General features: G+C 37.6%; 1 protein-coding gene across 3 annotated transcripts in view; it reads right to left on the reverse strand.

Moving 5' to 3' along the window:
- Positions 1 to 2388: 2388 nt before the first annotated feature.
- LOC109464279 (ras-related protein Rab-26-like) overlaps positions 2389 to 17650 on the reverse strand; it is a 113338-nt gene continuing 98076 nt past the window's right edge. For all 3 annotated transcript variants that reach the window (XM_019761230.1, XM_019761231.1, XM_019761232.1), the window contains exons 4-9: positions 16412 to 16478; positions 15992 to 16044; positions 9787 to 9852; positions 9452 to 9508; positions 5116 to 5192; positions 2389 to 4588 (exon numbers count right to left, since the gene is read on the reverse strand). In XM_019761230.1, the coding sequence (XP_019616789.1) occupies positions 4489 to 4588; positions 5116 to 5192; positions 9452 to 9508; positions 9787 to 9852; positions 15992 to 16044; positions 16412 to 16478 (420 nt within the window). In that variant the 3' untranslated portion in view covers positions 2389 to 4488. The remainder of the gene's footprint in view (positions 4589 to 5115; positions 5193 to 9451; positions 9509 to 9786; positions 9853 to 15991; positions 16045 to 16411; positions 16479 to 17650) is intronic.

The following is a 17650-nucleotide window of genomic DNA, read 5'->3' on the forward strand; positions in this document are numbered from 1 at the left end:
AAAATTTAACTCGAAAAGTAGCAAATTTTGAAACTGCGATATTCCGAGAGAACACGTGGAGAGTGAGGAAAACAGCGAAGGCATATTAAAAAAAACGACCAAAAACGAGAAATTAGCGCGTTGTATCCTCAAAATCACACAAATTTACCACGAATATACCACAACGTGTTGTTACCAGTTTGTAGGTAACCAATTCGACGACATGGTTTCTTGTCTTACCTTGTGAAAACTCTGCCCTCCCCCGACCACGCTGTCCTCCTTCCAACGGGCGCCATTTTCTCGTCTTCTCCAAAAATCCACCAGGTCGGGAAATGCACATTTTTCCCCTCAAAACTCCAGAAAACGGCACAACTCCGCCGTGGAAACATCCCCGAAGATTTGTTCTACACGTTGGGATGAATATTTTTCGAACCAGAAGCTAAAAATTTGCTAAAAAGTTGAAAATAATTCCTACTCCTCCTCGCGTGTCACCAGCAGACACAGACTGAGTGGGCGATGCCACGTGTGATTTTTACACAGCTGTGCACAACGGCTGGTCTAATTTCTACCCTGATGACCACAACTATTTTACCATCAAAAGTCAATCCCCTCAAAAATAACGGTTCTCTGTCCACCATTTCGGACTAGAATGCGTCAAAATTACACAAAGGTAGCGTCAGCAGCAACAAGTATTGGTGACGGACGTGTAGTAGCCGAAATCTGCTAATCTAATTAGTACATGTTCGCGCGCCACATGTTTACGTGCAAACGGTGCCTGTCCTTGGTGCTGAACGCCATCCGCACAATGTTTTACCACACACACGCGCTCCTTTCAGATCGTTCATGAATTACAGGGACTAGCTAAAAGGGTAAAATCTAGCCAAAGCTTACAGAAATATAGGCATGCTCTTGAGGGGGTTATTAACGCTCTACGCTATTAAAAATCATAACGACAGCGGCTACATATTGCTTCTAAAGGGACTGCAATCGAATTGTCACCAACAACAAGCGTTAGACTGTTGAAAAAAGTATTACGATGGTCACATACCTGTGACAGGACCTTCTATAATTGTTATGCTATCTCATTCCAGAGTGCTCAGGTGTGAATAATGATACATTTGTATGTCCAACCCTGGAGAAAAGTCACGGTTATTAGGCCACATCAATTAAATTTCTTGGTTAACGGATTTTTCTAGAAAAATACTGGAGCGGGCGGGCAAAAAAAAATAAAACAGACCTAGGCATCCTATTGTGGCCGAAAATGGTACGATCGGAGCCATGAAGTCAACACACCAGGTTGGTTCAAATTTCAAACAATGAATTTTGAACTTTTAATGATACCACTGCATTGAAAGATGGAATAACTGTAACAACTAGGAAGAAAAGGACTGCTTTCAACTGTTCAGGGCAAAATTGAGCATTTTGCAGTTGATTCTGAATTTTTTTTTTTTTTTGCAAATCAGAAAAAAATGAAGCGGGCAAATCTGTTAACCAAGAAATTAAATTGGTGTGGCCTTCGATGCAGCGATGCAGCAGAAGTACATTCGATGGCTTTCGCTGCGCAGGACGCCTTGAATGCCCCCCCCCCCCAACACACACACCAGTGATCTTAGCTACATATACTCAGATCAAGGGCATGATTGCTCAGAGGCAATTACTGTATATTGATGATTCGGTGACATGAAGTTATGGGGTCCTGTCCAATGTAATGTCTACACGAATGTAAATCTGTAACAGTAATCTCTGAGGCCGTATTATGGGGTGGTAGAAATTGGGGTGATGAGAGAGTATGTGTGTACTACATGTATAACATTCCTTTTTTACTTGCATACAACGTAGCTGCAAACTTTGAAATAGTAATGAAGCTATAAACTTTGAATTACACACATTTCCTGACATTTATGGCAAACTTTATGAAATAGTTATGCGTTATTTTTCCTTACTGAATTAGCAAACACTCCTGGTTCACAAAATATGGCCATGTTGACTTGATTATATGGATAACATCCTCTGGGAACTCCAAAACTGATGCGAGCATGCGAAGAAAAAAAGTTTGGCAAAAAAAAAGTTCGGCTTTCATGATGAAATCTATGTGGCTATGAAGGTTGAACAAATGACACAAAGTATGTTATGGCAAATAATCTAGTCTTCTAATTCATTTCTTTACATTTTTGTCCTTTTCGTTTCATTTTGGCATTCTACGACATTGGTATCGTTTTGCAATATCTTATTTTGCAACTTACAGTATATATTTGCTTATTTTGCAACTGCTTTGTACGATTACCCTTTGGTTGACAACTTTTTTTTTTGAAATGGCTGAAAATTAATGCGCACGCGGATGTCATCCATATAATCAAATCAACTTGGCCTAACTAAGAAAAAAAGAGGCTCACAAGAAAAATGAAGTCCATTGGTCCAAAACTTTATTCCCTGTCACATGGTTCACTGGACGATGCCCTGTTGGAAGCAAAACAGAAGGAAACCACATCAAATATCTATAGTAGAATTTCTATCAAGGTTTCCCCTGTAAAATGACCGACTGATCTTTGCAAAACCAGGAGACAAAGTCATCGCTCACTCACCATCAAGCGTATTCTATGATTGCTTTCTATTCTATCAGTACTTTTGAGCTTTCAATTTGTGTTGCATGGTCTTTCTTGTGTTTTTATGATTCTACAACCCCAGTTCAAGGTACTGTCATTGGAACCTTCAATATACATTTCTGCAAAAGTCAAATCTTATGACAAAGTCCAAGCTGAGGTTGAACCATTCTTGAGTCATGATTATCATCACAAAGTTGATCTCTGAGGTTACCATAAATTTTTTTGTTGGATCTTTTGCCACTAGGGTTTCACAATAAACATCTATATAACTCTCCAATATAATGTTATATACATGAATGTACCCCTACACACTATATACAACAGCTAAGGACCTGACTCGCACTTCAAAACCACAAATGGGCAAAAAGACAACTAGAGTATCAGACAAGAGCATAGCTATTCTGCGTCACTCGTTCTGATGCACATCTGGATGCACAATAGCAGGAAATGCTGTTGTGCACCAATGGTCTGACTCTGGCAAAGTGCAACTGCAAACTACAGCATTGCAGTCTGTGCATCAATGACAAAGAGCAACAGCAATGAGTGCACTTCGCAACTGCAATGAGTGCACAATATTGCAGCGACCATGGTACACAACAGCATTATACATAGTTACGTGTGTATGACAAACATTTTTTCTGCAGCATGACAACTAGCCTCTTGCACAACAGTGCACTGCTTGGTGCATGGAATACAAAGATCACACACACAGAGCCATTAGACATATTTATAGCCACTGCTACTTGCTACAATATTGTCTCCAGTTTTTTTTATATACCACTGCACACCATATCCCCCAATTCATAACTTTTCCCAAGCATATTTCAAGTCTGTTTCAAAACGTTATGAAAACACAATGTTTCATGATTCTGAATTTAAGTGCTAACATGTGATTTTACCAGGAAAAACTGAACACAGATATTGATTCATATTTTTTGCAAGCTAAAGGAAGGAGAGAAATTATTGTACAACCAAATTCTGACGATTTGTCGAAATGTGTGGGTCTTTGGTGCATTTTTTAGCATACCAATTTTCTCTGTAGGGTTGCGTAGTTTTTTTTTTCTTTTCTACAAATAAAATCTAGACTGTATGTGCATACACAACTAGTTATTAACACATGGAAGTGTGTTAATTTACAAACTGGTGATATACATACTTCAGACCTCATCCTTAAATGTAAATCTTTAAACAATGAAGTGTTGGTTTAAGTTTTCATATGCATTTATGTTCCCTTCTTAAACTAAATGCTCCATGTTGAAAAATAAAGTCAACCTATTCTGCCACACAACTATGATTATGATACATGTAACGTTTTCTTCTAATGCCCAACGCTTATGCTACATGTTGACATATTTCTTGAATATACTTTCGACAAAATGTTCACATCTCATTCTTATTAGCTCAACCAAAGGGAAGACAAACAAATTAAGAAATAGAAATGAAAGGAAGATTGCAACCAAACTAAACTACAGAATAGCCTGAATTCACCTGCACACTTTCTTGTTGACCTGCCATTTCTTGTGCTAAACTTCCACAGATTTTATGATACCTTAACATGGGCTAATGCTGTTTTCGTACTATTTTCATCCCCTGTATGTAATGTTTATTGTTTTAATATTATTTTATATCTATTGGAATTGTGGCCAATTATGGAATGTAATTGTTATGTTCCCATCCATTGCACTTTAATAAAACAGGTAATATAATCATTAACCAGTGTCTATAAACCATTCTAATCTTACAAAGCTCAGAAAAACTGTATCTTCCTTTGTTTTACTATGAAACCCAAAGAGCAGAATGTGCTAATATATGACATTGAAGGTCGAACCATTATAATATTATAATAAGTGAGGACTCGTGGGTAAGTAGAGTGGACTGTTCCGTGTCAGGGGTGAAAGGTGAGGGTTCAGGAGCAGCAGCCCTGGCTCTGCTTCTCTTGGTCCACGTACTCCGTCACGCTGAACTTGGGGTCGTTTGGTTTCCTGGTTTTCCGTGATTTCAGGTCCCTGTAAAGACAACGATCAAGGATTCATAGCATAGGGAAAATGACAACGCAAGAAATATTGAGGTCAGTTTGCTCGCAACCAAAAATTATGATCATTATTATATATAACCCACAACTAATTGTGTTCAAGTGCTAAATTGTAGAGTAAAGTATAATGAAGGCCGACACACACTTTAAATTTTAAACGATGAATCTCCAATACTTTAGTGTTCAAAAATCATAATGAAATAGGGTGCAGTTGTAAGACTTTTAAAGGCTGGAATAAATTAGAAACTTGTTTCAGCCAAGGTTGCCAAAGTAATAATAAAAGAAACTATAATATGCATAGACCAGAAAAATTCAGTTTGACCAAAGATCTATTGAAAGCTCCTTCAATGGTAATTGACTCGAACAGAGAAACAACTGTGACTGACCATAAAAAGCATTTTTACTCAAGAATCCTTTAAGGTTAACAACCATTGCTCACTAAAGCCACTGGGTACCTGACACTTGAATCTATACAGTCATGAATGAAGTCTCAGAACTTACTTTGCCACTGCCATAAAGGCCAGCTCTACATTGAGTCCTGTCTTGGCACTTGTTTCCATGAAGGCAATCCCAAAGTCCTGGAGGAAATATAACGTGGACATGTCAAACATTATTACATAAAGGTAATAAATAACATGATCACATCAGATCATTTTGTTGCAGAATGATGTAAGCTGGCTACAACAGGTTTCCACGTCTTCCAAAAACAGATTGTTTTACTTGATTTGATTTGATTATAATTTGATTTTATTGAAATTGCAACGATGCAATACATGTGGAACAGAGGCAGCTGTTACTGAAACGAATACTGGACAGACAATACTCATTTTCACTTGAGTTTAATGGGGAAAGTGCCTTTCCCAAGGGCACAAGATCGGTGGCATGTCAGGACTTGAACCCGGGACCTCTTGATTCCGAGTTGCGCACGCTGCCGTTCAGTGCCACACGACCCCACAACAATACTTCTCATTATTATATTAATATAACTGTCACTGTAATTATAATCTCTTCTCAGAGCAGAGACATGAACTCTGAACCAACCAATCAAAATTTCATCTTTTTCATCTTTGCCGGGGCTCAAAGATGTTATGTGAGCTCCGGCTACACCCCCATGCATATAGCCCCTGATGGGGCACTTTAGGGGGGGGGGAGGCCTTGGTCTAAGGCGGGCAGGCCTCCAACCTGGCCCGGAAGGACTCAACGGTGGGAGCCATAACTACCGGGCCAGGCAAGGTGTTCCATTGGGGGATTGTGCGCGCATGCGAGGGAAATTGAACCATGTGAAACCATGAGGTGAACCCGCAATGTCACCAGACAATTACTCTAGGATCAATCACAATCTTTCCAAACATGTCCCTGCTCTGGGTTTGACTGATATAGCTGATCCCCCAGGATTTGGGCAATCAAATTGTAGATTTCTGTCAATGACTGATCTCCCCTTATAGATCCTCTTCAAGGTGAAATTGTGTTCAGCAAGGGAGCAACATTGTGTGTTTGAGCAAGCTCATAGCATTATCAAAAGACTGCAACATACATGTATTACAGGTAAAACAAAAGCTGCTGTAAAATTAATGAAAAAAAAAGTTGGCACAAACTTTTACAGAGAAAGGATATCTGTATATATATATATATATATATATAGTCTCTACCAGACTCTTTTGCAGGCTGAAAAATAGCAGAAATCGGCCTAAAAAGAATTTAGCTGGCCAGGGAAGTGGGACGGCCATAGAGGGCCCTGGAGTTTGCATCTATGCCAGGCAAACTGAACCCTCTATATGGCCGTCCAACTCCCCTGGCCAGCTACATTCTTTATAGGCCGATTTCTACTACCTACAACATTCAGCATTTATTCAGCCTGCAAAAGAGTCTGGTGGAGACTAGGATACTTGTATCAGATTCTTATAATTCTTATTATAAGTTATAATGACATAGAATTGGGCATGATGCAGTACATTTTGTAAAAAGCAAGTTAAGTACCATTTTTTTAATTATAAAACTTTCCACATCAGTGCACATCTTTTATTTGTCAGTAATCGTGGTGATGATGCTGTGTAAAAGACTATGAATAAGAACTAGGAAGGTGGGTTAGAAGATTATCTTACCCTGGGAGCAACCTGTCATTTTCAGAAGGCAGATAATGTGTACCCTATTAAACATGGATTACATCCAACCAGTACTAGTAACGCATATATACATTTCAATAAGCTATCATGCCGGCACCATACAAATGTCAAACCTGAAATCTAGAGGACATCTAGGACACTACATTGTGCAAAGTGTGTTTAGTTTTACAGTGATTTAAAAGCTTTTGGTATCTGTATGTTAGCGCTATATAGTGTTACATGGACAGCGAGGGTGTATCAGCAAATTTTCCAAAAGATGTGTGCCGACGTGACATTTACGATGCAAAAGGTAGCCTAAAAAGTCGTTATCGAACGGGAGGCAGTCTATCATTTTGCCGCGTTGATGAAAGGCCTTCATACGTTGTGGAAGGCACTTTATTCCCCACGCTTTCAGCACTGAAAATGTCCCGGGCCTTTCATCTGGGGCTTTCGACAGAATGTCGACAACTTGCGTGATATCCTTTTCGTAGAACTACTAGAAGTTGAATACTGTAATTCTTGATTTTTGTCACGGTGCTTTTATGTTCACTGTTTTCACTGTCACTTCTGTGCAGTGAACTTATCATAATGATTACAGTTAACAAATAATTCCTGGACGTTCTTTTTCCTGCACCTGTCACCACCGTGAATATATATTTCCGTGAACATGTCCACTTTTCTTAGACCGTGAAATTTTGCTACCGTGAACATAAAGTGAATTACAGTATTGACTTTGAACATGGAACTTCAGCAAAAGAGTTCTTGTAGATGATACATGTAGTTCATTTTCAGTCCCAACCTGTTTTTTGGGAAGTATTGTATGACTTCAACTTGAAGTCAACTTTTGTTCACTCCCAGGCCACTATAATTGCGGAGTACACAGGAAATTTGGAGGGACTTTTCCGGACCCAAAAGCCGGGACGTGTGCCTGATAAACAAAAAAAAGGCTGACATTCTGATGTTGATTATTCTTCTATTGTCTAAAAAATGTCCCAAAGTGTCTTTTTAGTTTTAAAAAGTGGACCAAAAAGTGGACCTTTGAGCCTTGTGGGGGGTTCTTCCGAACCCCTCCTGGCTACGGGCATGTCACTGGCCATTGGACCACCTTTAATTTCGAGCCCTGATCAGTACAGTACTATAGTGTGAAGGTGACCTTGGAGGTGACATTGTGGGCACTTCCCCGATTAGATTAATTCTACAGCAATCTCATTACTGTAATGGCCAACCGGAGGATAATCTCATAGGCGAGGAATGTCATCATCAACTATGCATGGAAAACCCTGAGACTCTATGTACGAGATCACTGGAAAAGGTGAACTTTTATATACTGGGCCTCACTTGATTGAAGTAGAAGCCACCATTGTCAATATTTCAACAGGGTTCTTCATGGCAAAAATCTAAAAGGCCAAATTTTACCACGATCAGTGGTAACTAATTTATCAGTCTCCACTGATTGTTTCAGAAATCTGTAGATTTTTATGTGTTTTTAACATTCAATTTGATGATTTGATGAGGTATTTTGTCTTTGTGGTACAGTTGAAAACACAATGATCATTTAGATCTGAGAAAATATACAATTTTGTAAGGTGCAAGCACGTCTAACCCTCGGATGATGGGGAACAACAGACAATAAACCGGATACGCCAAAAAGCAGTTACTCAAGCAACTGGATATGATTTTGGAAACGGTCAGACGTTTCAGCTAGTATCCACTAGCTTTCGTCAGGGACTGAGAGACCAGAGGAGAAATGCAGGTTTATAAGCACAAACTATTGATTGATATGCAAATAAAGTGAAGACAAAAAGTCAAAAAGGGAACAAAAGTCAGACAAGCCAAGGCAAGATGCAAATTAGTCAGAAAGCTCCTGTTATGCAATGAACCAGATAGTGAGTGCATGAGTATGTCACATTGTGAGTTTTTAAGGGGTAATTTATGACTCCCTGTACAAGTAGAAGTATAATGCTCTAGTCACTCATGACCAGGAGTCCCCCGTACTGAAGTGCCCAGTAATGGGAATTAGCAGCAATTTGGACACTCAGAGCACATTTAGGTTGATGGATGATGATCTGATGGCATTTAGAGAATATTGAGACCATTTGAATGCCATGACCTTGACATGCATTTGCTCCTGACTATATGAGGTTGCTCAAGGAGCAGATGAAGAAAATGGGTCTACCATGTAATAGACACCCATGCCCGTAGCCAGTTTTTGGTCCACTTTTTATGTAAAGGTCCAAGATTTTTCTTGAAAAGATGGACTGGAATCATAGAAAAACGAAATCCTCTCAAAAACGCACAAAATGCCATTTCAGAAGGTTCATTTTTCAAAATTTTTCAAACTTTTCAAAAATGCTCCCCCGGACCCCCCTAGGAACCTTGCGCCTTTGGCGCTCGAGGTCCCCTCAAGCAGTAGTAAGAACCCCACCATTCAAAATCCTGGCTACGGGCATGACACCCTGTTCTGAGAATGTAACACTTCAAGTCTAAAAGTTTAGGCTATTCCATTTCAAAATCTGGTGTTTGGGCCGTCAGAAGTGTCTACTCAACTCAAGCAAGTAAAAAATGTAATAGACACTATTCCTGTTGATGATGATAACGGTAAAAAGTCAAAATTTCAGTCACCCACTATGTAATAGACACCCTCTTCTGAGAAAAGTAACACTTCAAGTCTAAAAGACATTTAAGCTATTCCATTTCAAAATCTCATGTTGAGGCTGTCAGAACTGTCTACTCACTCGAGCAAGCTTCTCGCCTTCTTCTCTCTTCACAACTCTCTCTGCCTGCATATCAGCCTGAGGAAAAAAAACAAGTTATTAAGGCTTAAAAATGACAATTTTTAAAAAATTATCATTGCAATGTTCTTGTCAAGTTTCTTCCAAATGAATAAAGATAGTCAATGCAATTATTTGAAAGGAATTTCTACTTATACCTACAGATAGTATGCATTGTATTAAAAAATTGGTACTAAGTAAAAGATACATGTTTATACTTTGATTTTCTGCAAAATGTGTTATTTCATCAGTTGTCATCATTATGACTTCTCCCTTACCATATTCCATGATAGTCTTACCTTGTTCCCCAGCAGCATGATGACCACATCTTGCTGTGCATATTCATGGATTTCACTAAGCCAGGCCTGTAAGAAACAAAACACATTATAGATACGACTTATTCAACATACAGTCAAAAGTATATTACTTTAAATTATATTATTGTTTCTCTACATAGAAATTTAATACAGAGCTGTGAAGATATGGAAACTATGAATGCTGTATGTCATCAAGGAGGTCTCTTTTTTAACCTCCTTGATGACATGTCATGTAGAAAGTTTTCTACTTAGTATATAATTATATACTTTCCACAGTAGAGAGAGGATCATAATCATGCTTCAATAGATTGAGGCTATTTGCTACATGACCTTGCTTTATCCTCAAATACAGTACAGTAAATACAGGGCTCAAAATTCATTCTTGGAAATAGGTGCACAAAAAATATTTTGGGTGCACCATATAAAATAAAATAAGTAGAATGTCTAAGCAAAAACTAATAATCATTATATTTCTTTTGTATAGGAAAGTACTACAACAATTTTATTTTTTTTTAGTTAGAAGCTAATAATATGCTGTATACTACTATAGATTTAACATCTTTACATACATAAACCTATGAAAATATTTGTGTGCACTGGTGCACCCACAGAAAAAAAAGGAAATTTGTATGCACTAAGGCAGCACATGCACCCAGTATTTTGAGCCCTAAAATAACTTTTTAAAAGTTTTAAGAAGTTGAAAGTTATAAATCCACACGACCTACAATAATTGCTCTAACCTTTGAGGGCCTTAGAGACCTGTAGGGTTCATTGTTGTGGACATGTTAGGTAACACAAGGCTGACCCTGTACCTGATTTACTGGGTGGCTAGGCTGAACCACAGTAGCCACTGTGCCTCTACATAATTGGCAGCCAACATGCCTGCCTGCACATTTCAATTTACAGGCAAATTGCTTAGAGTTTCTGTACGATAGAAAGGCATAGGATCTTTGAAAGTTAGGATACGGACACACAATGTTGATTCTATGGATTACATCACTTGGAGACTCAAAATTAGTCTAGAAAGGAAACATTTGCAAAGGAAACATTTGCAAAGCAAATGCATAATGTTTACCTTGAAGTTCGCATATGGTCTGCTCTGTTAATTCTTACTCAAACACATTCACATATATGGTGACAGAGTCTAAAACCTTCCTGCTACAAAATTGCAACATGATATAACCCAACACCAGTTAACATGGTGACAGACATCTGGTTCAGGTCATTGACCTTATTGGTTTGGAGAAGAAGAGGAAACAGAGCAAAAACAATATGTTTTCTTTCGGTAAACATAATGATAAAGGAGAAAAATTCACTTTGTGTTTTAACATGTACTTGTTAATTTCAGTAAATTCCCATCCCACTTCATTTTGAATATCAACCATATAATTACATTTCAGGATTTTAAAGACCACTTTTGCTTTAGGAAAAGAAAGACAAGACAAATTCTAAGGTTTTGCATTCAGGATGGGTATAGAAAATTGGACCTGGAACAAAACCAACATTGCCTTCCAGCTAGCTCTGTGAATTCAGCAAATGTACGGTGAGTAATGTGGAAGGCATCATGCCCATATGAACACAGCAGATTACAATTAAATTGGTTCAGTTTACTGAATCTCTGGAGGGGAAAAAGGAAACCAAGAAATAGGCTTGGAAACTTTCCATCACAAAGTTATGAAAAGTTACAATTCCTCTTTACATATAACCACAAGGCAACATTTACTGGGGAGGCTCTGCAGAGGAAATGTTGGCATCTGCTCTTCAAAATTTACGGATACGTATGGGGGTTTTATGCACACAATAAATACAGTTTGATAAGACACTTTGCAGTAGTGTGAAAATTTGGGGTAAGTCCCAATTCTGTATTTAGTGTTGGAAGTTAAAGCTCAGTCTTTATTTCATAATGGTTTGTACCAACACAGATGAACTTTTGGTTAGTATAGAGGAGGAGGGCTTAGCATAAGCTAAATAAGCTTTTTTCCCTCCTCCTGCACCTGTTTTATTTATTATTAGTGTATTATGTATAATTTTTATTGCTGTTGTGCAAATAAGCAAACAAACAAACAAACAAACAAACAGTTTTCAAGATTGCCATATTGACAAATGGACCCCAAACAATGCACATTAGTACTGCTTGTCATGTTCCTATTATAGCATGATTAGTAATGTGCTGAAAAATTACTATATCATACACATTTCGTTTCACAGAAATTGGTCTTTTCAGTCACTACACTTGATACAGACAAAAATTTCAATTAGGATTCAGTTAAGAAGAACAACAGCAACAATTTCAGCACCAAGGACAGTCAAACACCGAGAAGAAAAAATGATATATATTATAACATGATTTTGAGCAGAGTCAACAGATCAACTCTACTCCCTCTTTCTTAACCAGGTAAGGCCAAAGCAAGTAATTTTTATGGATGACATCAGCGTGCGCATTCATTTCCACCTGATTTTGGAAAAAAACAAGAATTTTTTTGCCCTCTGACAGTGTTCAACATGCCGAAAATGGGAAAAATATGTTGTAAATGACTATCTGTTCTGAGAATATCAGGGATCCAGAAAACTTGTGGCACAGTTGTTCGTGTATGATCACAAATGTTGACACTGACATGTTCCATCGCATCCAATCCAACCTAGTATAGTAGCTGCCCATGATGGTACGACTTGCCGTTTTACTAGAATTTCTAGTTTCAGGTCTTTACACATATCAAGTACAGGTAATACTGTTGAATACAATGATGTAAGATCTGTTTTTGGTTGTGATATCATGTTTTGCGACCTCAATTCTTGTTTACCAAGGCTTATTTATCAAATGCTTGGTTCCAAACTACTAAACTACTACCTTAAATCATGTATTTTGTATTTCTCCAAGGTCGTTGACCTAAGGATTCTCAGAAGCTGTTGTGGTAAAATCGAAAGGCTATTTGCTTGCTGATGGGTGGCTGCAGCTTGACTGTACTGTAATAAGATGCTAGGACCACCTTGTTGGCCTTTGTATCGATTCGCAGCCCTCAAGAGAAATATCCTGGATGTACAACAGTCTAGGGTTCTATAGCCAGCTCAAAATCTCTTTCCGTCAGCCCAGGTTTATGATCGGACCTGGGGGGAGAGTGCTCACAATCTAGGGGGGTCCAGGGACAAATTTTGGACTTTCAAGGCTTTAAAAATGCAATTTTCACACAATTTGAGAGGCAAATCATGGTGTTGAGAATGGTAGTTGGTAGTGCTGTGTACCTAAACCCACATTTAGGTTCAGGTCCAGATTCAAGTCCAGGGGTTTAGGTTCACTTCTGAACTCTTAGGTCCAGACCTAAACCCATGGAATGTACAAACTTGCATGTAACCTTGCAATGTTGTTCGGGCAAAACTGTGGCCACATAACATGGAGGCTGACACTTGACAATGCCTAAAAATTGAATGTTTTCTTCATTTTGCAGCACAGATTTTGCAACCTATGGAAGGTTTTAGGTGGTTTGGAAAGAAAAGGGGTATGTGACAGTCATGCGTTTTTTTTGCAATATTATTACCTTCGCCAAGAAGGTTATGTTTTCAGTAGCTTTTGTCCGTCTGTCTGTCTGTTTGTGAACAGCATAACTCAAGAAGCTTAGTATGCATTGTCATGAAACTTGGTAGGTGGGTAGGTCTTGATAAGACCTAGAAATGATTAGATTTTGGGCCCCCTGGCGGCTTTTGTTGGTACTGCAGCAGAACTTCCGGTTTTGATATCTCGCAATCTGGATATGTCAGGGTCACGAATTTTGGTTGGTAGATAGCTCTTGAGGTAGGGAAGAAGTGACATAAGTTTGGCCCCCCTAGCGCCTTGTTCTGGAACTGCAGGAGCATTTGTTGAAAAATTTTTGAAGGATGATAACTCAAGAACCGGTGGACGGATTGTCATGATTTTTGGTATGTAGGTAGCTGAAGTGATGCTTGACACAATCAAATGATAATTATGCAAATCAGGAGCTAATTTGCATAATTAATGAGTAAATTCTATAAATCTGCTTCGTTCGATAATAGGACTATGAAACACGTGTGACATGTAATAGAGAACGAAAAAAACATCTGAGGATATAGATTATGTAAATGAAGACCTAATTTGCATAATTAATGGGAATATTTTATAATTTCATAGTTGTAACTTCTGGGAATTTCATACTTGCCACATTTGGAAGTTAAGTGAAGGCGAACATCAATAAACATAATTTATTCAAATCATGACCTCATTTGCATAATTTATGAGAAAGTGCTATAATAGCCTTTTTGTGAAGATAAGGTTGTCATTGGGTGGAAAATATGATCAACTGATATAATCCATGCTAATGAGGCTCTTATTTTCAAAATCAATGATTAAAATTGTATGATTCTTCAACCGCAAGGGTTAACATCATTTGGCGAAGGTATGAGATCGTGGAACTCTTGTTAAGTCTTGAACCGGTTCTTGACTTTTAGGTTTTTCTTACTTGAATCTAAACATTTTTAGAAGTCTGGAACCAGTCCAGTGAACCGGTACATAGCACTAGTTGTTTGTGGTCCTTTGGATGTTTTTGTATTTTTACCCCAGATTTTTCTCAATTTTATCCATATAGAAATTTTTCCGTCACATACCACGAAGTTCCTGCAATTGACGAAAAAATTGGTGGTTGCTAGAGCTCTAATAGAAGCAAAGCAGGCATGGCATGGGGCTTATGCTGACACAAATATACTGCCTGGAGGTTGAGATGGATTCCATGGATCAGCCTGGATTGTTTAGTTAATAATGTGAGATGATACAGAGAGCTAGCCATATCCAACATTTGAAGGTGACCTAATATATCCAAATTGTCTCATGACTTTATTCTCAAACATGATAAATAGTAAACTGTAATATCAGTGTTAGAAATACCCATCTGCAGTCTGCATTTTGCAGACTCTTGAGATATTTTCAATATTGCAGAAGAAAAATTAAGCAACCTGCAATTTTGCAGACTGAAGAAATCTGTCATCAATGGTGTCTAGAGCTTTTGTGTTTATAAAAATTACTACTGACTCTATAAGGCCATGTTGATTTGATTATATGGATGACATCCACGCGCGCATGAATTTTCGGCCGTTTCCAAAAAAAAAGTTTTCAACCATACTGTAAATTGTACAAAACAGTTGCAAAATGAGCAAAAATATACCGTAAGTTAAAAAAAAATAATAAATAAAAACTATGAATGCCAAAATCAAACGACAAAAGACGAAATTGTAAAGAAATGAACTTGAAGACTAGATTATTCGCCAAACCATATTCTGTCCCATTTGTTCAACCTTCAAAACCATGTACATTTCATAATGAAAACAACTTTTTTTTTTTTTGCAAACTTTTTATTCGCACGCGCGCATCAGTTTTGAGGTTCTCCTCGGATGTCATCCATATAATCAAATCAACATGGCCTAATGCTGTAATTTTGTATTTTTTTTTAAATTGCATGTACAATGCTTGCCAACATGCAATTTTGTATACGCCATGGGTTTAGATTCAGACTTTTAAATGTGTATTTGCAGAAAGTCTTTGCAAATTGCAGAAAAAATTTTGACATTCTGCCAAAAAAAGTATTTCTACAACTGAACATTGAAATACATAAGAGAGAAGATTGACTTTCTATAAATGCAAAGTTTAGAAAATATGTACAGTCATATCAGAGGATGGTATTCATGTCCTTATGCCATGCATGCATAAATGGATTTGTGAGGTTTAACCAACATGACATTGGAACAATATGTTCAGAATTGTAAGTTTGGAATGGTCATTAGGAATTCTGCTTGGATTCGAGGTGAACAGCTTGCATACAAATGTTGTGGTAAAAGTGCTTCACAACTAGTGCTAAGCAGGGTTGAAAACGTCCTTTAATTTGGGCTGACGGGTTATCCTTGCTCGACTTCAAAGAAAGGCAATGAATAACTAGAAAGGTAACATTTGCAAGCAAATGCTTCAAGTTTTTGCAGCCATTTATCCTCATGGTTCAGCTTAACAAATTTACTCAAACACACTCATATATATGGTGATGAGGCAGACTGTTGAACTCATTTCTGCATGTAACCCAATACCAGTTACCATGGTGACAGACTTCTGGTCCTGGTCATTGACCTTATTAGTTTGGAGAAGAAGAAGTATGTTTTCCTTCAGCGAAGGTATTACGCATAACTAGACACTTACTCTGATGTTGTCAAAGGATGTCTTGTTGGTGACATCATATAGAAGCAGCAGGGCTAAGGAGGAAACAAAAGATATTTACTACAAGTTTCAATAGAAAGTGTCTTATAAATAATTAAGTGCCATCATCTTTTCCTTTTGTACTATGAATAATACTTTAGACACTGAAGATGCAGAAAAAGATTAAGAAAAAAAGTCTTAACAAGTTTGCAATTGTCAGTAGCTTGTACATTTATGCAGCTAAATTTTGGATTGGTTCAAGCTCGCCAATGATGCATTTATCAATGGAAACCCAAAGGGGCATGGACCTTTTTCTGTTGTGTCATGTACAATGTATATGGTGAAAACAGCATACTGGTATCTTTAATCTATTTTTGATTTGCAGGTTTCATCTACATTGAAGTGTGTGGACTGAAGCCTTACCGTGTGCATCTCTGTAGTAAGCATGTGTTACACTACGGAACCTCTCCTGGCCAGCAGTGTCCCAAATCTACAGGTAAACAAAAACAACAACAACATTATTATTATAGTACATAGTATGAAAACATCTTGCCACACAAAAAGATAATACTGGGTGCATGAAAAATTGTGCACCTTAGTGCACACAAAATTGGAGCTGTGCACCCAATTTTTTTCTGTTGGTACACTGGTCCACCCAAATGTTTTTGTAGGTATTTTTGCACATATCAATATATACAACATATATATAATTCTAAGTATCAGAAAAATAATAAAATCTTTGTTGTGGTGCTTTTTGAAGATTTTGAAGTTAGCTCTCATTTCAGATTCAAGCTCAGAAAAAGAGGCAGTAAGATAATTCTGTAACTAGGTTTAGGCTTCATATGGTGCACCCAAAAATTTTTGTGCACCTAATTTTTTAGGTCGGATGCACCAGTGCACCTATTCCCAAAAATGAATTTCGAGCCCTGAATACAGTCAGCCTCACAGACATGTGACTGATATCATGTGAAAATGAACTTGTATTTGTGGTTTAAAGCTTCCTGCTGATGTCTAAATCTTTACTGAAGAAATATTTGAGGCTGTTTTCTTTTGTCAGTGATCTATGGTTCATTTTAGGATCTATAGAGTACATTCTGTGCAATTCAGCAGATTGTATGAGATGCATGTTCAAGCTTGCGATAGCATCCACATCCATTCCCTTTTATCATCCATCTTCTGTTGAAGCCTCAAATGTACAGACCAGTCTGATAAAGTGCATTTTATATAAACTTCTCAATATTTGCAGTAACTTTTATCTATTTCAGAATAATGTGTTTTATCAAAGAAATTCATGCCTGGTATTTTTGTTTGTAAAAACATTGTCCAGTGTGAAGTGATATTATGTAAGATTTCCACTACTTTGTTTTACACATTTTCTTGCACTATAAGCCAGTACCTGGGTTTATAATCATTTATATTTGGGGAGTAAAAGATCAACATAGTTTGCTGCCAAAGATACATGTACCCAAACGAAAACTGCTGTTTGTTTACATTCTTTTTAGGAGCCTCCTAAAAATACAGTGGGCCAGGAGCAACTTATTCTTGCCAGAATTAGTTATTGAAAGTTATTGAAAATGACAAATGAATCTAGATGAGAAAATTAAATTATTTATATTTACAGTTTCAGCTCAAAAATCTTACATAGTATTGCTCTTTTGAGGC

Source organism: Branchiostoma belcheri, unplaced genomic scaffold, assembly GCF_001625305.1.
Source record: "Branchiostoma belcheri isolate BF01 breed outbred unplaced genomic scaffold, Haploidv18h27 scaffold135, whole genome shotgun sequence".
NCBI classification, from domain to species: Eukaryota; Metazoa; Chordata; class Leptocardii; order Amphioxiformes; family Branchiostomatidae; genus Branchiostoma; species Branchiostoma belcheri.